This window comes from Plectropomus leopardus, chromosome 6 (genome assembly GCF_008729295.1).
Source record: "Plectropomus leopardus isolate mb chromosome 6, YSFRI_Pleo_2.0, whole genome shotgun sequence".
Taxonomy (NCBI): domain Eukaryota; kingdom Metazoa; phylum Chordata; class Actinopteri; order Perciformes; family Serranidae; genus Plectropomus; species Plectropomus leopardus.
Window position 1 is genome coordinate 23242990 of NC_056468.1, and position 24515 is coordinate 23267504.

General features: G+C 41.4%; 1 protein-coding gene across 7 annotated transcripts in view; it reads left to right on the forward strand.

Moving 5' to 3' along the window:
* Positions 1-611: 611 nt before the first annotated feature.
* Positions 612-24515, forward strand: part of LOC121944473 (aminopeptidase O (putative)) — a 97072-nt gene continuing 73168 nt past the window's right edge. For 5 of the 7 annotated variants that reach the window (XM_042488271.1, XM_042488276.1, XM_042488274.1 and 2 more), the window contains exons 1-7: positions 612-816; positions 914-953; positions 2532-3386; positions 4697-4866; positions 6161-6413; positions 7253-7466; positions 7958-8082. In XM_042488271.1, coding sequence (XP_042344205.1) covers positions 2569-3386; positions 4697-4866; positions 6161-6413; positions 7253-7466; positions 7958-8082 — 1580 coding nt within the window. In that variant the 5' untranslated portion in view covers positions 612-816; positions 914-953; positions 2532-2568. Of the gene's footprint in view, positions 817-913; positions 954-1933; positions 2067-2531; positions 3387-4696; positions 4867-6160; positions 6414-7252; positions 7467-7957; positions 8083-24515 lie in introns of those variants that run through there. The other 2 variants (XM_042488272.1, XM_042488273.1) reach the window with 2 other exon arrangements.

Genomic DNA, 24515 nt, shown 5'->3' on the forward strand with positions numbered 1-24515 from the left:
TGTTTTAGATATTTTTTTTTTATTTTAATGTATTTATTTTTTACTGTCATAAATAGGCTTCAGACTGAATGATTGTATTCGACTTATTATTGTTGAGTAAAACATATATTTCCACTGAAAGAAATAAAAGAATTGTCCCATAAATCTTTGATTGAATATATGTAAATGACAAAGAATCCACGTGAAAAACTACAACTACTGCTGTCGCGTTCGTGTGACGCCATCACCGCTCGACGTCGACATGACAGAGAGGTTTGTTTCATGGATGTATTATGATCGCACTCACAACAAGCGAGTACCGGTGATTTCCAACAATTTGTCGATAGTTTTATTTTTTGCGGGTTGCTAAATACACCATACAGTGAAGCTGGGGCTTTATTTTGTTGTACACCGCTGTTGTTCCGTGAGTTTTGGACGTAAAGTTTTAAATGACAAACATCAGACTTGTGATACAAAGTTAGCCCGAACTGTCGCGCGCAGCGCTGTCAGTCAGCTTCACGCCACCGTAAAAACTTTCAAACGTTAAGTCAAGACGACTCGTCTTTGTGCAGTCTTTTATGAACGACAACGTGTTACTTGGCGATTATTTTCTGTCATACGACTGCAGTATGTGTTTAAAGGTGCAGTGAGGCGTTAACAGTCACCAGTGACTGTGTCAACTGTTGCTCTGCAGCCTGTGATTATTGCTAAGATGAAGGCTAGCGGAAGTATTTTACTTGGTGTGACTTTAGCATGCATGAAAGGCAAGCTTTTACCTGCTTTGCCTGCAAGGACATTGCATTCACCCTGACCTTTAACAGTTTAACCTTTCTCAAAGTAAGTTAATAATCTTTATCTATTTAATATCTATCTTTAATCCACTGAGCTCATTTAAAAACTTTTTGAGTCAGTATTTTGTTTTTCCACTCTATAGTAACAGTGCAGAAATACAGTAACTACAATCAAGTCTACAAGTGAGTAGCATTGTGATAATATAGAGCCTACATATAAGGGACTGTGCTTTATTTATTAGAGTGTGTGTGTGTGTGGGTATCCTTCTGCGTCTGCTCTTTACGTTCTGGGATGCAACTAAGGTGATGTCAGCCAGGTTAGGATAAAGAGAAGGAGGCACACGGTAAAGTGTAGTTAAAAAAAACATCATTTTCAAACAGGAAGCGAACACCAGACTCCGACATTAAAGTCGAGGTTTGTTCGACCCATCCACCTCCCACCGTGCACGTTACTGGCAACCTTTTTAACCTGATGCCTCCTCACGTGTGTCATGCGCATGTGATAGGTTCTGAGTTCTCATGTGATGCCAATCGTGTGAGTATGAAGAACCGCGATTGATTTTGTTTGGCTGCATTCTCACCGGACGCCACTAGTGGTGTTTAATGCGCACTCAACAGGTGCTTTTTGGCGTCACGATCTTAAGCCAAAAGTACTGACAAAGTAGTGCCGAAGTAGTGACAAAGTCTGTAATGAGCACGGGCTAGCAAATACAACACCCTCCCTCCACCGTAAAATATATTCACACCAAATATTGGTAGTGTTGGAGCCAATGCAATAAGCAAACAGCACGGGAGTTAGTCATCATCAAACAACAACAACAAATAACAACCAATTTCGAAAAGAAAATCCTCTTGAAAACGTCTGTGTTGAAGAACCATCTGAAATTAGAAAACTGTATGATCATTTCTCTCTTACAGTTTCTGGCTATGATCAATGGTGTGATTATGAAAACATGCCTTTCAAGCCTGAAGGATTTGGCATTTAGAGGGTATTTAAAATATATACAAAATACAACCATGTTACACCTAAGCCAAAACAAAAAAAAAGGCCCTCCTCAGTGCATAAAAAAATATTTGACATCCCTTCTCTGTTTTGCCCCACTCCCTTCCCCCTCATAAATAACAAACAGTCCCTAAGTCAGAAGTTCTCAGCTATCCTCTTAAAATACTGATAAATATTATGGGTTTTTTGCTTTTTCCTGTAGCTCTAGACATTATCCTCTGTTTTTGTATGCTCATATTTTTATGAATATATTCCTGCACCGAATAACCTTTGAGGATTTCCTGCTGTAAATGGTAATTGCACCTCTGTCTTGCCAAGCCTGTGCTTCATGCCCCAAGCAAGCTAAATGGAAGGATTGTGAAAGCACAAACTGATATAAAGCAGGCGAGCTTTAACATGGGCTGCTGTGCCTGGTGCTGGGCTAAGGTGTTTTGCTAATACTGCTTCATTAACGCAGTTCGAAATGGGATCATGAAACCGTTTTCCTGTGTGGAAACATTTGCGGAATGTGTGAACGGAGTTAGAGTTTGGCATTTAAGTTTGAGCTGAGCCCACGGACACTGACAGATTTGGCTTCATCACAGTACACTTAATTTACAGAGTAAAGTACCTCAGCCCACAGGAAGCTATAGAATATCAACTAATAGTTTTGTCTGAAACATGCATAAACACACAATCTGCAAATTCCCCTAAGATAAATACAACTTGGAAAAACCACCATAAATAAATAAAGCCGTATTTCTGCTCTTGCCTCCCAGGTTTAGCCATTCTCAACTTTGATGCCATTTGTGTGACATGGAGCCAGACGGGGACCTGAACCCAGACACGGATGACCTTCCACTCCGAGCCAATACAAACCACATACTTGTCAGACATTATGTGGTGGACCTGACTGTTCATTTTGACAGGAAGGTCATCAGTGGTAGTGTTGTTCTTTTCCTGGAGCCTCGCTCTGGAGTGAGGATTGAGGATGAGGATGAACTTGAACCTGGAGCTGGTGCCAGAGCTGGGAATAAAGAGGCTGGAGGGAGTCAGGGTGCGTCTGTGTGTGGATCTCAGGATGTGGATACAGTGGATTATGATACAGACGGATTTAGGGAGATTACAACAAGGATGGAGATGTTTGATGCTAGAAGAAGAGACGTAACTCAATCTCAGGCTCAGGCTGCAGCTGAATCCAAATATATTCAGTCTTCACATTTGTGGGAAACCACAAGTGATGATGATTTCACCTTAGTGCTGGACTGCTGTGACCTTGATGTGTCAAAGGTGGAAGAGATGGACGTCACCTCTGTGTCAGCCATGTCTAGCCTCCTACCAGAGGTGACGTCTGAAAGGTCAGGGTCAGTGAACTCACAAGCAGCCTTCATTCAGTCAGTTATCTCTATGCCCTCCAGCCGATGGAGGCAGAAGCACCAGCTTTTTTCTCTGTGTAGCCGGGCCCCTGGTGCTCAGGACGGCACCTCGCTGCATTTTCAGAGAGATCGGTGGAGTCTGCAGGTGAGGAAGAAGGGGGCTGCGTCCCCTCAGGAGTTCCCTCGTGCTGTCAGGATCTGCTATGAGACGAGGCCAACAGGAGGCTCTGTGAGGTGGACCAAAGACCAGGACAGCAGGTTTGTCTCATCACAAAAAGAGTGCTGCACTGATGACGATTTTTTTTGGCCGACCAGGAAGTTAGTGCTGCTCTGGTTCCCCACAGGCCTCCAGGAAGTGTGCTAGGCTTTAAAGCCAGTTTTCATATAGGCCATAAATTGAAATTACAACTCTGAGTCCGACACGTGATCTCATCGAGCCCAAAAAGCCTTTTTCCGATCGACTCACATTTGGAAAGAGATGTTGGTAAATCTGTGAATACATTTTTTTAGCATTACAGCCCCTACAAAATGACTCCTTTCACTATCACGATTTCATTTATTTGGTCAGATAACAAGCAGAATACCTAGAAGAACCGCAAGATTGAATCATTTAATCCCCAATCAAGTTAGAGGAGCACTAAACTAGAAGGCGCCAGCTCGGCCAGCGTAAGTCTTTACTGCGCTGCTCTCTGGGCCCAATGATGCAGAATCAGCACCATCATGTTTTTAGCTTTATGACACACTGAATGCCTCCGAAGCTGTATTCAGGTCTCTTAATATAACAGCGTTCCCTTGTCAAAAAGCCAATTTTCCGTTGGATTTTGGATTATTGCAGAAAATAAACTCTGTGGCAAACAGAAGTTTATGATACTTACAGTTCAGCAAGATAATCTTCACAGATGAACACCACTTCTATGATTTTTGAAGCGTAAATGCAATCGCAGGAGTAAAAAGCTAACGTTGAATTATAAACAAACTTCACTATGGTTGCATGACTCAACGTCACCACCACAAGGCTGTAAAGATGTCCCGTAGTCTCATTTAGCCATTTGTTAGCACATGTTTTTTAAAGACAAGCAAAAGCTTCAAACTTTTTGAGTGGGGTATTTACTGACATATTTAATAGTGCAAGACAAAGTCTCTTAAGCTTGTGTTAACCACAGACTTTATTTCAGACATTAAACCAAAAAAACAATCGACTTCGAAACACAGGAACCAGAAGTGCTAACTTCATTTTGTGTTTTAGTTCTCATTCCTGCAGCACTCACTAGTTCGAGCCATTCCATAAAACAGTGCTTTGGTAGTGTGATTATACGTCCTCTTAAAGATTTTAAAGCTGCTGCAGCACATTTGCTCTGATTTCTGCTGCTGGAATTGCAGTGTAATATTCTGAGCCATGTTAGAATAGAATAATACTGATTCATTAATTCACAAAAACACGCCTCAGGCTATTATACTCTGTTCTGTGTGAGGATGCTTCATGTGTTGACGTGTGTGTGTGTGTTTGGTGAATCCTTTGAGCATTGAATTGAGGGTTGTTTATAGTTTACCATTGTTTACCCTTCCAGGGTGTGTGTTTACACCGCCGGTTCTCCCATCAACAACCGAGCCCTCTTCCCCTGCCAGGAGCCGCCTGTTGCCATGTCAACATGGCAGGCAACAGTACGGGCCCCCAGCGAGTGTGTGGTTTTGATGAGTGGGGAGGAGCAGACTGTACCTATTGAGGATGGGGACACACGTAAGCTGTCATTTCATAAACCATTTATGACAACCAGTAAAAGTCAAGTCGATTTTATTAATGTTGATTTTGTTAATCACAAATTTGCTTCAAAGGGTTTTTCTTTGTGAACAACATATAACACCCTCTATCTGTTGACCCTTAATTAAAAAAATGTGGTTACTGATTTTTTTTTTTTTCTGGCTTATTTTGTTAAATGAACAAAGTGGATTCGGTAGTGAAATAATATAATTTGGGTAATGTTGGATCCTAAATTTAGGTCTTTAGGACTTAAAGACTTTATTTTTTATTTTAAAGCTGTATTTTTCCATTCACCCATTGGTTTGTGGACTCTGGTTTTGAACTTTTTTGGCATTTTGGCCATTACCATCTTGTATTTTTGAAGCCAGAAGTGACCCGAGGTGAGCATACTGGGATAAGAGAGTGCTGCTGGGGAGTAAAAAGAGGTGGATCTGACCAGTTAGCTGTGATGTTGCCTGGCAGACAGTCTGTCACTTTAAGGGGCCCAACCCTAACTGTGCATTACTTTATGCCTAAAAAAACCTAAATGGATGAGTTATATAAAAATTCAGCCTCCATACAGTGGTCAAGTTGTCATGAGTGGGGATAGATATGATAACTGTTTTTCGTTCCAGGCTGTAAACATCTTTATTTCTGCTGTAAGATTAAGCATATTTACACGGGAGTCTGTGGGGATTGACCTTCGATTGTATAAATGATGGACATAAACTCTGATTTTATCCATTGGTTTGTGGACTCCCATGTTGAGTCCTTGAGCTCGGCATTTCAGCCGTCACCACCTTGGTTTTTGGAACTAGAGGGTCTGTCCTTAATTATGTATAACTTTTAGCCGTAATAAAATCCAAACGGGTGAGTTATATAAATTCTCTCCCCGTACAATTGCCATGAATGGGGAAATTAGCTAAGACACCAACAGATTTTTGCACCAGACTGTAAACATTAATTTGTGGTAGAGGGTAGAAGGTAGATTTATTAGTCACTTTTTAAACAAAGTTAAAAAAAAAAAGAGATTTAATTTGTCCTTGATCCTGCTACATCTTTGGAGTTGAAGGATGAGTTGATTAAAATCAGCAGCTACTATGAAAATTCCATCTGGTGGTTTGGGCATGTTGCTGCTGGTGGCATCATTCAATTCCTGCAGTGCACGTTTTGAACATTTTTTCAGTCTTGTGTCCTGTGTGTGCTGTAAAGTTGGGCATTTTAACTCCTCTCCATTTCCCTGAGTTTGACATTTTCATCCTTTTCTCTCTTCCCCTCCCTCTTCTCTCTGCAGGCTTCTTAGTCTGGCATTACTATGTCACGATGCCCATGCCCGCCTCTACCTTCACCTTGGCAGTGGGCCACTGGTGCCAAGTCACAGCAGAAATTCCCCTGGCATTGGAAAGACAGGTGAGGGACAGGACGGATTTTGGCAAGACAGCCAAACTTGGGTCTGGACCGGGGGAGTGGACTGAGGCTGACCTTACGTCTGGACTTGGAAGCTCCATCAGTGAAGTAGTAAAGGGCTCCACACTCAATACTGGCAGGTATTTTATTATTTTTCTTGTGTTTTTTTCTTCGTGTCAGACCTCCCTCTCTCCAGACTGTTATTAACCCACGTCTGGCCCTTTAACATTCCGTGCTGAAACTTTCCTTTCGCTATACCAAAAATGGTGCAGGTGAAGTTAGGGTAATGGATGAGGTGCAGCACTCAATCAGCTTTTTGTGACAGGTACATTAAAGCTTGTATTATAGCACATTGGGTTCAGAGCCCAGCAGAAATTTTTGGAGACCAAAAGAAGTGAAGCTGATATACGTGTTATAGAGGTTCAGGATATAAAGTGCAGAATGGGGCATTAGAGGGCTGACTCGCCGGGCAGGGCAGGGTTGGGCTGGGGTCTCCCTCTCCACTGGCCAGCAGGTTGGCAGGTCTGCCAGTGGTTTCCCGTAATCCTCCTCCTCCCCTCATGGTTTTCCTCCAGCAGCAGCCCAGCTGTAGCCTGCTGCAGGCCCCAGGAATCTCCCGCTACAAGGAAGGCCTTTATTTTCAGTGAATGGCTGGAAGGAAACTTGGATGTCGCTTGAAACCTTTGGAACGGCTCTGATGCTGAGGATGGAGTTAGCGCTGGATATTGGATTTAGAGTAAATGAGATTGCATGTCGGCACCTAGATATTTTTGGGATCACTGTGGTTTGCCTTTGTGACGTATATATTCCATATTTCCACTGCTTTTGTTTCCATGCTGAGCACAGAGAGACGGGACACATTGGCCCAAATGTGGTGCACCAACTCAAGAACTGTATATTATTTCACTAAGAAAATTCATTAAATTATCGTTATTAACCTTGACTTAAACTTCTCTCCCCTGTTTTTAATCTGCTACAGCAGAGACCAGACCACCCGCTCAGATCCTACATTCTGTTGCTCTTCCCTTGAGGATGGGGGTCTCTCTGTAACTGATTATTCAGGCATGGTGGATGACGGCATCTCTTGTTCCCATGGCGACTACCCTTGCCGATTTACTGAGCAGTCGGCTAGGTCCCAGCGGGTGATCCCACACCGTGTGTTTGGCCCCGTCTGCTTGCTGCAGGAGGCCCAGGTGGAGTTTTAACAAAAAACAACAACAAAAAACACTGAGACGTGTGCTAATTATATTTTAGATGATAAGAAACAGTTAGCAACAGGTAATGTTTGTTTGTTTTGTCATTACACAAAGGTTTTCAACTGCCGTTGCTTGCCTTTTTGGTTAAAGTACGAAACTGTATTCCCATAAAGGCCACTTAAAACATTCCCAATACCCTAAATGGGAATATTTAACTGGAATAAGAGTCCTAAGTATTATTTCAAAGGTGATTCTGTCGGTTCTGAGCTGATGATGCCTCTCTGAAACATTCAGAACAAACCACAGGTTCAGCTGCCTTTGACTTGAAACTTCTAGATATCCTCTGACCTGCAGCACACAGAATCAGCAGACATACACAATAGAGCAAATACAAACTCACAAACTATTGCATATCCTACCCGTCTGTTTTTATACATAAACATCTGATCTTCAGTTGTTTTGAGACACATGTTGCTTTTCTTTTGCAGATTGGAGTCCTGAAGCTGTTGCCTCGATGTTTGGCTGCAGCACACACCGTTCTTGGGGTCCATCCCTTTCCCCGCCTTGATGTTCTCATCGTACCAGCAGGGTTCTCCAGTCTGGGCATGGCCAGGTAAAGATGTCTTCAGTAGGTCTTCAGTAGGTCTTCAGTAGTATGGTGGATGGTGTAGATTGGGCAAAATGTTGCTAAGAGGATAGGGTAAGAAAGTCAGGGAGAAAACTATCAGTGAACAGACTCGTAAGTTTAAAACTTGTCGATAACTTAAGGAAGTATTTTGCGTATTAGGTATGCAAGGAAAAGGTAAATAATTTAAAAATCTGTCATGGATGGATACAGTAACTTTTTTTGACACTTTGGGGCAGCAGAAAAAAGTTGAAACACAGCACTGACATATTATCACCTTTGAAGTTGATATGGGAAAGGCTTACGTTTTTACTTATCCAGCAGAATCAAGGCAACATTAGATTTGGAGATTGGTGTTTACAGAGGCGATGTGCAGATTGCACTTATGAATACGGGCACCACGGTTAATCCAGTGATTTATAGTAGATGGGTTGCAGGTGGGTGAAGTGATAAATGCTTGTTGCTATTTTCATTTTACCAAAAAAGGAAGACTTTATCTTCAAACAAATGTTCATTAATTTGACACTAGCCTCCTTAAGTGAACTTCAGGGCTTATGCATACGTCTGTTAATGTTATTGAGTTTATTAAATACTTGTAGCAACCACTGCAGCAGTGCATACCCATTAATAGAGATGCTGTGTGCATTTAGGCATGAGCAATAGCAGTTTAACTTCACTGATTATTTCAGTTTACATCTGTCTTCCTCCGTCAAGTTTAAAACTAAAGTTTTTAGTTTCGCTGCTTAAAAATCCCACGATATTTGCTGCACTGATATTAATGCTGGAATATGGGATTCATTTACAATCACTGAAAGCAGCCTCTTTATACATTAAAGTAAATAGTTAAAGACAACCGTCATATATAAATGCAAAACATAATTAAAAGAGCAACATAGCCTACAGACACTGTGAGAGAGGGAGTGAAATGTCCATGTGAGTGTGGGTCTCTAAACCAAAAAAATAATTTATACAATTTATACAAGTGGTGGTTTATGTGAACATGTGGATTCGGATGACGTCAGAGTCGATCCATGCATCGCATGTTTACGGCCACCATATGGTCGGTACAAACTTCACAGGGAAATATCTGGCTTGTAACTTGTAACTGATCCAGTATGTTTACCAGCTAGTAGCAAAAATAGTCTGTTTGCTGATTGGTGCATGAAACTGGTACTGATGAGAGCTGTGAGAGTGAACCAACATTATAAAGTTTCAAGTCGTATAACCAAAAGAATGAGCTGCAAAATGCTCCGTAAAATGGAATTGCAAAGGTGATGATTATCTATAGGGGGTGTAACTGCAACCAATACTTTTCACATTACACAAAGTCACGTGATCCATTGTTAAAATTAAATATTAAACAGAGTGTCTTTACATTTCTGCATTTGTGGCTCAGCATTTGTGCTGTCCTCCGCTGTCATTTAAAGGCTGGTAATTGGACAGTATTTCCAAGTTGTGAAGGAACCAAACATCAAAGTTTTGCCACGACAAAGCCAGCACTCTGTTATTTTTTAACTTTATCCTGCTGCTTCTGGTTTGGTTTCTCAAGTAAAAAGTTTCTGGGCTGCATGATTAATGACACGCTTCACATTTCAAACCCCTCTCACTCTGTCTCAATCGTCTTTGTGGAGATCTTCCACATTGGAATCTTTCACTGAATTAAAGAGTCCAACCATGACTCCCACTAAACTCTGTTCAGTCACTTGTCATCCTTCCTTTTTCCCCCCAACATAACCGCTTTCAACACTGGGCTGTATGACTTATCTTCTAAGCTGCTAGCATGTCTGTGGTGCTTATAAAAGGATGTGTTTCAGTTGTAAGTTTGAGACTAAATTCTGCTGCTATTGATTTTTTTTCAGCAAGAGAAATAAAATACTCAGATCGAAGCCAGACAAAATGTAAACACATAAAAGCTGGCAGACAAAGAAATCTTCAGCCTTTTCACCAGGCCTCTGCTTAAACCCTTTTTCCGTACTGTCTTCTATCATTGTCCCATCATTTACTGACTACTTTTCATGACTTTTTTTTATTCCCTCCCCTCCCTTCATCCCTTTCCCAAACACTACGCCTCCCTCTCCTCACCACGTCTCCAAAACTCACCACCTCTTTCTTCCTTCATCCCGTTTTCCATCCCAAACAACTCTCTCCTTATAACGAATTCCCACCACATCTCTTAACCTTCTCACACCTTTTTTTAAAAAACATTTTAGCCATGAAGTTGACAAGCTCAGTCAAGTTTACACTGTACAGTATTTTCTCCGTCTCTTCATCCAAGCATAACATGGTCCTTCCTTCTTTTATTCACTTCTCCAACCCTTAAAGACCAGAAAACCTTAACCCCAAACCCTGACCCTCTTGATGAGAGAGGTGGCTAACCTCTTTTCTGAGCGCAGCTTTATTGACTCAGCAGGTCAGTCAATACTATGCTGTGTTATATCTTTTTTTTTTTCATACCAGCAGAGATTTCAGGTGGTCTGCAGGCTCTCCGCTCCACACTAGACCTGTGTGTATTTATGTATGTATGTTTGTGTGTAGTTTTAGTTGAGGTCTGGGGGCAGATGGGTGGGCGCAAAGCCACAGGATGACAGATTCACTGTCCTACGCACTATAGATAATTCTACCTTCTGTATTTCTTTGTTTACACTACAACCTCAACTCTTTAGCTCCTGTCCCCTCCACTCATTTTCCATGTTAATCAGCCTGTTTATTCTCTTACTCTCCTGTTTTCTGTCATCCTTCTATTCTGAAAATCTGTAATGTCCTGCTTCTGTCTGTTCACTCTTCACTGTCTCTTTTCATCTCCTGACTTTCTATCTTTGCCCTCATGAAGTCCCTAAATCTTCAAGCCCCCTGTGTTTCTCATCCTCCTCTGTCCTCTCCACTTCTCTGTACGGTCGATCACTCTCCAGTCTGGCCTCCAGCATTCTACAATAGTGGTAGTTTCCCTGGAAATCAACTTTTGTATTTTCTCTGCAATATAGCACTTTCTGCTGGCATATGGCATGTCTGTAGATATGACTAAGAGCCTGCCGGCAGCCATATGAATGAAGTCAAAATTGGAGATTGTGGCAAGGAGAAAAATTGGAGAAAATAAAGACCATCAATGACTGGGCCTTTTTAAAATTGTGTTGATAAAGTAAACTGATTAGGGTGGTCAGTGAGCGTTGTCCCAGTGTCTGCGGTCTGCAACCGCAGTCTCTCCTTCCCTCTGTCTGCCTTTTTCCTCTCCCCCGGCGGCCTCCCTGGAGAAAAGTGCCCCAGACAGGATATGAGCTCATACCTGAATATGTATTCAGTGCGAATTTCTGACGTTATAGCCAAAAGTGGTCTCAATCTGCGATATTTTGAAAGACAGAGGGCGACAAGAGGGTCGCTGTCTGGACCTAGTTTGCAACTTAGCATACTTACTTTGACTACTTTGCCCTAAAATACAGACTGCTCTTTGATCTACGCAAAACCCTTCCCCTCATCTTGTGAAAATCTGTCTCCCTGCTGTATTTATTTTGAATGGACATCAAGTGCTCACACAGAGGCTGTTCTGCTGTGGTTGTTGCTTGACGGATGTTTTCTTTACCTTATGAGGATAGCTCGCAGGCACTTATCCCTCTCGCCCTGGCTGCTTAGACCCCAGTTAGCTACAGATGACAGAGAGGAGATTTAAGGCCTTCATTAAGCCTCAGACAGCACCTGCACCGACTCCCTATAAAAACCCTGCATGGGTCTGAACCCAATGTCAACTCAATGCATCCTCCCCTCAGCGCGGGTGGTTCGGTCCTGCATGCCTCCGCACTTAACCACAGGGTTGTGCCATCGGGAGGCGGGTAGGTCAACCGAAATGGAAGCGTAGATTGAGATGGAGATGAGAGAGATGAAGAGGGTAAAGGCGGGGTTCACGACAGGCCCGCGGACCCCCAGGATGTGGGAGAGGATGTGTGGATTATTCCCAGCAACAAAAGCCATTAGCCCCTGGAAGAACTTCAGAGACATGGTACTATTTAATCTAGAGATTGGGAGGTATGTGGGCCCCAGCGCTTGGGACCGAGCCAAGCACAGTTTTTGTGCAGTGCCCCAGTGGAAACAGCAGGAGTGGAGGGGCTAAGGGACAGGGAGCTGTGGCAAGGAGGCATGAAGCTGTTATAGTGTGATACAGGGGAAGGGAGGGCAGAGGCGAAAACAGGGGAGGATTCACAGTGCCATGAAGTTTTTATTATGAGATATGGAGAGGGAGGGCAGGAAACCAAAGATTAAGGAGTCAAGTAAGGGCAGATCTACATTCATGGGCTGAGCTGTGTACCCTGTGTACCCATAGGGCTTTCTGATTCACAAATGCACACAAAGGGTACTAGGCTTACGCAAATGTAGCCTTCAGGGGATTGAGCCAGTCAGCAGTTCATAGGATTTCACCTAATTTTAGTTTATTTTATGTTACAAAAAAAGCATCAGTCTGTTGTATTTTAACTTAATCCTTATGTTCCACTTTGGCTTCAAGAGTTCTTTCGCTGTCCAAGTTATCAACAGATGCATATTAGCCTGCAACAGGCATACTGTTTATGCAACACAATATCTTTCTTTTTGTGTTTTATGTTGTTGCAGCTCCCCTCCAGTTCAATTACAGAGGTCTTCGTTTACAGGGATTTTATTAATGTAAAAATTCCATGAAACATGCTGTTAACCATGCCTAAGAACTAAAATAAATACACAAAATCATAAAATGAGTTGATGAAAAAAAATTCTCACAGAAAACTCATAAAACAAATATCTCAAACATTTGCAAATTTGCATACCCTACAGGTATAAAGTGCAGCTCTCAAAATAGGACCAGTGCAAAATGCAACACAAGAATATACTGTATTAGGTCCGTTATGCAGGTCCTTTTAGATAAATATATTTTTATTTGTATGTCTTAAACTATTTATTTGAAATAAAAAATATCATTTAATTTGACTTGAACCTTAATAAATAAACTTCAAAGGTATGACTGACACTGATAGCAGCTATAATTGTGCTGTTTCTTTCTGTTCCTGACAAACCAGGTTAGGAGAGGAGAGTAGAAGCACTTCTTTGTTTCCTCTGTCTGTGCTATTAGTAAAAACCTTAAAGACATCAAAAAGCTGACAAGGGAGAGGAAGAAAAATACAGTATGGTTAAACATTGATAGAGAAGTATGGATGAGGGATGAAGTGGTGTGTGAGACGAAGAAACAAAGCACAGTGTGAAAGAGTCGCCCTCAGTGAGCACAGTCGGGAAATCCCTTAGAGTTACTTTTCTTTCCATAAAAAAGCTCATTGTCTTGAGTGAGTGAAAGACATGAAAAAATATAATATTTCTGCTCGGAGCTGTCACGGTCAGATCTCCCATTGTTTCCTGAACATTATTGATGTGTGTTAGTGTTTAAATTTGCACATTTGTGTCTTTATTTGTATGTGGCTTAGCTCACACTATTATTTTTTCTTTCTTTTATTTGGATGTGTAATCTCATCACATCTCGATCACGTCATTCGGTTCCGACTGGGAGTGACAGGAAGGGCACAGCATTTCCTCTCGCTCTTTGAAGCTGAGGTCTGTGCGTCCCAAAGTGCTGGCTAGTCTTGGACTAATCAGAAATCACGTGTTTGCAGTGTACCCGAAATGAAGACATGTCTGGCATCCAAGAGAGAGCTGTGATTTCCCCGCATTTTTGTTGAGAAATGACACAAGTGTTGAAACCGGGCCTTTTGGTCATGTGGGTGATGAGGGTTTTGTTTTGCTCCGCTGTGGACAGGCAGATTCCTGTGCTTGTGTTTGTATGAATGCGCGTATTGTTCAAATAAGGGTGTAAGGATGTGTGTTTAGAGCGATGGGATGACGTCAGAGGAATGCTAAACAGATCATTTGTCATTGCCTGTTATCTGCTTTTCTTCCTCCAGTGGGGAAATTAACACATTTTTTTGAGTCAACATGTTTGTGATGTTTGGGTTTTCCTTATTTTAAAGCTGTAATTGAGCCAGATTAATGTGTAATCCTTTGTAGTTGCTGTTGGTGTTTTTTTTGTGATGAGGGAAGGGAGAGACCACCTGATGGCGGGCTGTGATAAACCCACACACATGCATTCTTAAATGCATGTGTAACGCAACTCGTCTCATTACAAGAAGCCTGTTTGTGCAATGTGTTTGCGTTATTCTTCTTGAAAAAAAAAAACAAAACAGTGATGATCAAGTAAGCTATGAAAGTAAAATTGCAAACATATGTATCGCCAAAATACTTTTCTCCAACTATTTACATGATGTTCCCTGATGGTACATTTCTCACCCTCCTGTTTTTTTATTCCTTTCCAGCATTCCCCTCATGGGGGCTGCCTATCCGAAAATATAGGGAGAAAAAGGATCAAGTCGTTAAACTGCTTGTTCCTTTTGCAGTACAGACAAACTAGGCAGCCATATAACTGTCACAGGCACTAGGTTAAAATTATGACTGGTGTATACCTCTTGACCTCTCTAAGTGGCACTGGAGGATTTTCAGCCTGACTTCAGTTGACTGCATTGTTTGTTTATGGGCCAGCAGGAAGTTACATTGGCCATTGGTCCCTGATGGGAGGAAGTCGGGAGCTGGAGTGCTGGAGGGAGTTAGTACCCTGTAGGGTGATTCCCCGTTGCCCTGGAGCTCTTAGTGTACCACTTGAGCTCATTTTCATCTTTAATAGGACCAGACTGATGTTTTTACATGATTTAACCCATTAACTAGAAATCACATGTTCTTCACATTACTGCCCTCCATTTCCCAAAGCATACCTCTAGTTTTTTGAGACTCTGGGTTTCATTAATGTCAGTTCTTGTATTGTGTTATTCCCACATGGTAATGCAGTCGCAAGAGATGGTATTTATTTCAGACTTGCTCCCAAACAGCAACCTTTTTAATGCAAGAAGCCACTTAATTCACATTATAGCCTTCACTAAGTACATGTTTGCTAATTGTTGTTCCCAGGGTTCCTGCGGATCCGTAAAAAGTCTTAAAAAGCTTTAAATTCATAAATCTGAAAATAAGACCTTGTCTTAAATTATTTTTTTTCAAAAGACTTATAAATAATACAACATGGGAAGTAGGATTTTATGATTTTTCTTATGACATTGCACTGTACAATCTCAAAATAAACTTGCCAAACAACAGGTATTTCCCACTGTTTGACCTTTGTCTCTGCCACAAAAAAGAAAGTCATGTTTTATGTCACAATAAACATTTAAGCAAAATTGTGCCTAACACTAAAACTAATGTCAGCTCACCCCCCTCCCCTATTTTCAGTTTTTGTAAAAATTATCTTAAATTTGACTCTGAGTGGCATTAAAAAAAACCCTTAAAAAGTCTTAGATCTAACCTGCCTTTGGCTGTAGGAATCGTGGTTTTCCAAAAAACAGAACATTTGAATTTGATGGCAGCTGACTCATCTCTAAACCATGCAATAATGATGTACATTTTGAGTGATTCTAACAATAGTGGATTAAAAAAGTTGGGTTGCTGCAAATTGATTTTCATTGCATTTTGCACTACTAGTTCCTTGGAATTGAGGAAATAAATCTGAAAATGTACAAATATACCAAGGGGTCAGTAATGATGGGATGAATCACGCAAAACCAACAGCATTTGACCAAGGGGCAACATACAGGGATGGAAGTGCTCAAAACTGCAGTTCCTCTAACGGCCACTTGAAGCTGGCTGTAGAAGCTAATTTCCCTCATTATTACAACTGTTACACGTACTTAACATTTGGTTGTTTGAGTGCAGATAGTGCCCTCTGCTTCTCAGTCAGATCCACCCATGGCTCCTCCACCATGGCAGCCTCTTGTCCAGATATGATCAGGTTTGTCTCCAAAAAACAAAGATGGCGACTACCATAGTAGTGAATTCGAGGCTTAAAAAACAGGAGTCCACAAGCTGACTTCATATTTGCTTTGTTTGTTATTTTTAAAGATTATGGATTTAACAGATAAAGCTGATCATTAAGAAAAGATCAAGTTTTAGGAAACTTCATTGATGCTTGTTACTATCTTAAATAAGCCGAAGATGAAATATAACCACAGACCGCAAAAGGCAAATCAAAAAGATTAGATTTTAACATGAGTCTTTCTCCTCACTGGCCATGATTCCCCATCACTTTGCACCTCCTGCCTCCTTGTTGACCTGTTTTGTCCCCTTTTTCTCTGCTTCTCCTTACTCCATTTCTTCCTCAGTCCTCCCACTGCTTGTCCTCCCCTCTTCTTTCTGATGTCTCAGTGGATTTCTTGCCTTTCTGCTCTCCCCACCAGTTTGATCTGCAAAGTAACCCTAGAAGTGTGCGACACAGACCTGCTCTTTCAAGATGCAGTCGGGGGGTTCAGGGTGGGGAGGGTGGGATGAGGGGGGTCGTATTTTTTGGCACGGGAGACAGCTGTTAATCAAATAGTCAAGGATGAGGTGTTTCTTTCTTCCCACCTTGAGTGGATCTCCCTCTCCTCTGTAGCCACACAAAAGAGCCTGGTGAGTTGAAAAGGCAGCTCTGCATGCCTGCACCTGGACACAAGGAGAGGGAGTGTCCTGTGGACACTTTTAAAGTGATTGCAAGTAGTTAAGATTTTTAGGTGAGCTTTATTTCTTTTGCTCTGCAGTTCCCCTTGTTCTTCCGCTCGCCTCCTGCTGAACACACACGAGACAGCTCCAAAACCCCACAAGCATGGGCCATTACTATCCATCTTTTCTTGCTTTCTCATCTCTTTTTTTCTTGGTCAGAACTTCCTCTGTGCTCTTAATGAAGATAGCAGGGTCCAGTTAAGCGAGAGTTTTGTTATTGCAGGAACATTCCTGTCTAGTTATCTCCGGCCTCTCAACTTCCCTTCTCTCTCTGTAGTATAGGTTTACCTGCTCTCCTACAGTACCTTTTCACAACTGAAGGAGCCATCCTTTAACTCTTCCACTTCTTGAGAAGAGAGGAGTTGTACAGGCCTGATTTACTCATAGCTGTGTAAAACATAAATAAAAAGAAACGCAATGATTTGCAAATCCTTTAAACATATTGAGGGGAAATAAGTATTCAACACGTCACATTTTTTTCCATTACTCATTTTTCCAATGTAGCTATTCATGTAAAATTTAGAACAGACATTGGTATTAAGTATAAAAAAAAAACTACAACGATAAAGAAATCACAACGTCCCAATCCGTAACAGTAATGTGCAGGGTTGCAGGGGTGCTGAAGCCAATAGTATTGAACATGCTAATTGAAATTTATTTAATACTTGAAGAGGCCTTTGTTTGCAGTGGTCAAATGCTTACAGAGTGTTAACAGTGAAAATGTCTTGTAACACAGCGGTAAACATGCTCCTGTCCCAACTTTTTTTGGAACATGCGGCATGCATTAAATTCAGAATAAATGTATATTTACAAAAAACAACAATAGCTAATTTGTTTAAATATTAAATAGCTTATCTTTATACTGTATTCAATTGAATATATGCCAAAGGATTTGCAGAGTATTGCCTTCTGTTCAGATATTATCAGAAAACAATTCATTCATGCCAGTTTTTGAATTTTATATTTATGACCGGATGAATGTGCAGCATTGCTCAAAATTATAACCTCTGTTGCACGTGCTGTATTTTCCCAGGTGTCATATATGCATCCATTGTCATCAGTGGCTGGTGAGTGATGGTGCATTGCTTTGAACTGCCCTCAGATGTGAACCTGCTGGCAACAGCTGGCATATAGTACTGCTTTTAACAGTAACACAGACGCACTGTGCCATAACTCTGGATTAGAGGCTGTGGAAAAGACAGGCCTGTCACTGCACACCCATTCTACTAACTAATGGATGAGTCCACAGGACCCATTCCCTGGAGTGATGGATGGGTCCATTGTGTGGCATAGGGGACGCTGCTGCTGCTCTTGGTGTGCATCCTGGGGCGAGTGTGTGGTAGTGGAACCTGGAGGCTGGGGTAATTGCATTTGTCTGTGCAAAGCCAGACGGCTTAATGTCCGTGGGACCTCTGCGCTGAACCGGCCAAAATGAGATATTTGAAACAAAGTGCTGTGAAATGCTCGATGGTAATGCTTCCGATGTCTGGGTTTGCTTTTAGCCTTGGGGAGAGAGCTCTGCTCCAAGCTGGTCTACCAGTTGCTTTTGCAATAGGCTGTTTTGGCAGCATGGCTCTATGGATGGCAGTGTCGGTCTGTCAGTCTGTCTGTCGGTTGGTCAATCCACCAGTTTGGTCTAGACTGATAACAACTTTAGAGGATTGTCATTAAATTTTGTACAGATATTAATAGACATTCAAGGGATGAATCCTGATACTGATTCTTTGACCTTTTTCTACCAGCAGGTCAGTTTTTTCATTTATCCGATAAAATCTGAAAATTTGGCATAAACATTCATAATTAATCCTAATGGCGTTGTTGATGCCCTTTTACTCTAAATAAAATAAAACACTCTTAATAAAAAAAACAGATATTCTTGATAAATGAAAGCCAGAGGGGCCTGAGTTAAACAACAGCAAAACTATATCAAACAATCGTTCACAAAGTCACACACAACAAATTCTTTTTATCCGGTTGTACGCTCAGGACCTCCTAAACATATACATTTTTGCTGAAACCTTACCTTTTAAATCTAAACCAAAGGGGAAATGTATCTATGCTCTCTTCAAAGCCAGATTCCATGAACAAAAACAGTAATTTTACTGTAATTTTTGGGAGCTGCTGGACTACTGCTGTCTCAACCTATAGTTTGCTTGTTTTATTATGGGACTTTGGTGTTTTAAAGGGTTAGTTAAGACTCACATAAGTCAAACAATAACACAGGGACACTATCTGATCGAGCTGGTGGAAGAGCAGCAGCTCCCATGTGCAGTGAAGTAAAATTACTGTTTTTGTCAATGGAGTCTGGCTCTGAATAGAACATACTGTGCATAAGTCTCACTTTCAGTTTTAAATACAGAGATTCAAGAGAAAATTGACGTGTGCGGGAAGTACTGGGTGTAAGACTGGATAAATGAGACTTGGATTATACTGCATGAGATGTATATGTTATGTTATGTGATAGCTGTTATGTAGTTGTGATAAATTAGCGTTACACAGGGTGAGTAACTGATATACAAATGGTCATTTGGAAGTGTTCCTTTAAATGAAATTTTTGTGTATTTTGTTTGTAGTAAGAAAAATATCCAGCCTTATATTTTTAAACATTCTACCTTACATTCACTTTTTGGCATTCACATTAATTAATGTATTAATTAACGATATTACCTGTTGATAGTTCCTGTAACTTGTCACAGCATTTGTCACGTGATAATCACTGTGTACATTTTTTACAGTGATTATCTATTGTGGTATTTTGTAAATGTGTTGTTACAAAAGTATTTACATCAAACACCTTCAACCCACGCTGTATCCATCAGCCACAGGTTTTTCTCTGACAGACAGGCAGCCTGGCCGGGTGGCAGCCTGAAACCTCTGTATTGGAGACAGCTCTGCTCACTGACTAATTTCTCTTCGATCTTGCCCTTATCCATCTTTCCATTCTGTCAAACACTTCTTATATAGCCCCACAGTACTGAGCGGTCTCACTTTCCATCTCCTCACTGTCTCATTCTCTTGCGTTACATAAGAGAGAAAAAAATTAGTCTATTTATTACCCTACAGGCAAGAAAATGTCTCAAACTTTAATCCTGTGAAATAGATTTGCTCTGTCTTTTTCATTGAGGCGGTCGTGGAAGCCAAAAGAGGGTTCTGAGTGCATTGTGATGAATGATGGGGTTTGCATGCAAATAGCCGCAGTGATACAGGAATGCGGGTTATATCATGTAAATGTCATGTCGACACCTCCCTTAGGCTGATTGACAGGGGCTTGTTGTAGCCAGATGAACTCATACTGCACTGCATTAGCGCTCATTAAAACACTGTGCACGCCCCTTTATATTAATCACATTAAATTGTTGAGTTCAGGCAGAATAGGTTTGTAAACGTTAAAATAGGACTCTGTTCTGATATTTTGTGTTTTTGGGTCAGAACATTTGTAGTTTTCTTCTTTCCTTGTTGCCACCTACTGCTTGTTCAAGTCTTTTCTTGGAAGTGTGAGTGTTTCCCGTGGTGCCATTCACAGAGATTTCTCGCTTTTTTTTTTTTTTTTGTTCTCCAATATATCGGCAACATGCCAGCATTCAACCACAGAGAGAGCTCATCGTTATAGACAAATAAGTGTGTGTTTAAATCTGTGCTCTAGCATCACTGCTTCAACATCCTGCGCGCACACACACACACACACACACACACACACACACACACACACACACAAACACACACTTAAGAACATTCCTCTGGTGTGACATCAGTTTTTGGACTCTGTACTAAACATGGAACAAACTGCACTGTGGATTGTTTTACTGTTCAGAGATCAGATGGATCAGACATCTGCTATCACTTCCCAGCTGATATGGATTCAAAGTAGATTTGCTGAAAGTATGTGGGTGTGTATTTGTTTGTGGGTATGCATGTCAGTGCCTGAGATTCTCTGCTGGTTTATGTGGGTGCTCTGTTATGACTGCACCTTATACAGTTATTGCATCTTTATGTATTGTATCTTCGTGCTTGTACACGGGCATTCTGGACCTCATCAGGCTACGACACACACAGATCTCGTGATACAAATTCGACCTGCTTAGAGCCAGCTATCTGTGTATGCATGAATGGGCCTTTAAGATTAAGCACTTGAGATCAACTAGAAACTACAGTATAACCTTGAAACCTGCCTCTTATTTTTTATGCGCCGGCAATACAAAGTCTCATTTTCTCCAGACTCAAGCGTCAGAGTCGGCTCCTCGTTCCTGATGACCTCTGATATCTTTTCTGCTATTTATTTTCAGGCTCTGATGCGATGCAGTGTATGTGGGTGGGGCAGCTCTCTGGGGGCCCCAGCTTGGCCCCCATTCATGTGATCAGGCCCTACATGGAGTGGCATTTGGCCTGGCCCTGTGGGGCCCCGTCTGGGAGCAGAGAGCTGATCTGCAGCCAGCCTGGAATGCCAGACATTTGAAGTCAGACTTGTTAAAAAAGAACGAAGGGTGGTAGGAGTTTGGTCAAATAGGCTCCTGTGTCTAAAATAGCCCACAGACTCTGTCCGAGAGGGAGGGAAAGGAGACAAAGCTTCTTCCCGTAAAGCTGACATTAGGAAAGGCCAGTCCTCCAACCTTTGCGTGAATAGAAGAGAACAGACAAAATTGTAGTTTGTGTGCTTGTTGTTCTCTGTTTGGCTTCTGTCCAGGTCCTTACCTGTCTGTCATTGAGTCTTTAAAGTGTGCCTAAACTGCATACCTTTACAGAAACGTGCAAATAATGTGAGAAATTTCACCAGCAATGCTGTACACCATCTGTGTCACACTAGTTCAGCAGTTTAACAATTATCACAGAAAGTAGTTGACACTGCACTTGGGGGAAGAGCAAAAGTCATCATACAGAGTGACAGATGGGAGGATGCTTTCTTTCTTTCTCTTCACTTCTGGCTTTATCTTTTGCTCCCCAAAAATATTTATCAGGAAATCATTCACTTTCTTGTACAGATCACTTTCTTTCTCTCTGCTCTCATAATTTCATGTTTTCCTCTTTCTGTGGTTGAACTTGATCTTTTTCTTTACTTTGTTTCTCTCTCTGATTTACACATGCAGCACCATGCACACTCTGCTCCCATCATCTTTTTCCTCGTCCTTCTGTCTCATGGGGCTGTTTTACTGGTGTCCCAGCTATAAGCTTAGCTGGGCTAGGGATGTCAATTACAGGACTATGATAGGGCCCCTGCTGCATTATGCATGTAAGTGTCCCGCTGGGGAAAAAATGGCCTACAGCCAGCAACGATGGATGGAAGGATGGAGGGATGAATAATGGATGGAGAGATGGAGGAGCAAAAAACTATTGCAATCTGTGTCTCACCAAATTGAAGACTTGCCCCAGCTCACACCTCTGAAGCTCAGGGCCAAGTCACCCTCGGTGACTCAGAGTCGCGAGGTTGTTGTGCGAGAAAGCACAGGAGGGCTTTAATCAGTATTTCATTTTGTACGTTAAGACCCAATGGGGTACCGCCATCAGAAAGGTCACCTAAGGTCTTTTGTCTGTTATTCTATATGCAGACAGCCTCTCATCGTGATAAGCTTTGTTTATCGCCCTCTGGATATGAATTCATAGCAGTGTTTGTAAGCTTTTACATATGAAAATGTAGAGTGTTTGCCTGCAAATGTGTGAGTGTGAGTGTTTGGGCACATATTTTCAGAGCATATTCGTGAATAGTTTCACCGGAGCCTTAAGACATAACACATGATGGCAATTAAGAACAAGAAACATAATTAACAGAAGAGACTAAAATTTACATTTTGTATCCAATTAAATCTCAGACATCGTAATTCGGTGTCTTTAATGTGTTGTTCACAAGAACGTGACTAAATAGAGAAGAGTAAATCTTTAGTACAACTGAAGGGCAGTGTGTCACACAGGTACTGTACCAGACAGTTAAAAATAAACACACATAGATCACAGACATCAAAAACGGACACGAGACAGGACCAACAAATCTGATTAATTTACATGCTCTAAAGGAGACAGTGGTCAAATTTAAATCGGACATCACGTCATTGAAATTCATTTAATGTCTAATCATCAAAAAATTATTAGTAACCATGACGAGAGGATCAAGACCATTTTTTTCCTTTTTTTCTCTCACCTGTCTTTGATCCTTTTATTTATATAAAATGCATCATGTTTTTGAAAAGACCTAGAAGATGGTACCGGATTTACCATCTGGTAAAAGTCAGTAACACCAGTAAAAGGAGAACTGTAAAAAGTGGAGGGCAACTTTGGTCTTCCAGTAAAGGCCTTGATTACCAAGGTGACGGTCTGCTGTTGGTCAATGTTGGGCTGTCGCTAGGCAGCGACTGTCACCGCAGTTTTGGCGATGTGTCTTCCAGTGTTGGCACTAGTTGGCAGTTGTTGGCTGTTTTTGTTTTTTTTTCAGCCAATTTAGCATGTTGAATCGGAGACGTAGAGCCCTACGGAGGATGCAATTAATTTATTGTCAGTTCAACTCAGTTTTTTGAATGATGAATACAGACTATCGCCACCTGCTAGTGTGGAGAGTTACTTCCTCTCATGCAGGTGCAGAACATTCATGCTGGTTAGCCATTGGCTGTATATTTGCAGTGTGTTCATGTGCAACTTTTTGGCAAAGACAATGACGACATGAGGCAATGCAACTGGCCTTCATTGCAACTAGTTCTTTAATGTTGGTTAAAACATCATCATTTATGTAAATAATTTGGTGTAATAAATGGGAGGAGTTTTATTTTTAATTTTCACAGACCCTGAAAGTTAAGAATACCTCCATAAAAAAAGCTAAAGAAGATGAATAAGACAATCACTTTGGAGTAAACTACCACAATAATTTGGGGGGTAAGAAAAAAAAAGATATCAGAAAATGTTCGCATTTGTGAATTTTTCGTCAACAAGTGTGTGATGCAAAGACGTGAAGGAGTGGAAGTTGTGTGACAGAGTATAATTTACCCACACAGTTTCTGAGAGTTGCGTTATCATCACTTAATGCTTGATTGATTGTAATTGTTGGTGTAATCAGCAGCTGTAGTAAATCATTTGTTTTGTGAGTCACATTTGCATATTTGCAAAACAGAGAATTTGGAAGCACATTGTGCGATGAAGATAGTATTTGCTTACAAATTAATGTCTAATACCTTACTTGGAAACCGCACAGAAACTGTTGATTGGTGATCAAGGACAAACATTCAGCCCTACAGCAGATTCAGACCTATAGTGGAGATGAAAGTTGTACAAACATGTGCAGGTGCTACACATGCATGAATGTGTGTAAAAGTCTTCTCATGCATGTATCCCCGACAGGTCCCTGATGTCAACTAATGTCAGTCAGTGTATCAGTGAATGTGAAAGATGCTGTTGTTATTCATCCCCACCATGGTGGGATGACACTATTTGTCACTGTAGTGATGGATTCCGCATCCCTCAGAGGAGCATGTGCAAGCGCCGTCTCTGAAAGGCTGTCTTTGTGTTTCACACTCACTCACTCACACACACACACAGACGCACGCATATAACGCACTGCTGGAACTGACAACAAAGGCGTGCTTATCCAATTGTGGGGGAATAAGATTAGTCTACAAAGAAACTCATAAGGCTAATGTTAGCATCTCCTGCTCCAGTGAGAGCTTTTGTTTGTGCAATCAGGAAAAACATGGGATTAGATTTGAGATGCTGTCTCGGATATTATGCCCATAAGACCCTTTTTGTATGATGCTGACATGTTCCTAAGTAACAGAAGGCAACAGCCTGCCTTCTATCTGATAAAACAATCCTCTGGGAAATAAAGAGTATTTGTGCTGTTCAGACATCCGATTTTGTTTTCCTCCAAAATA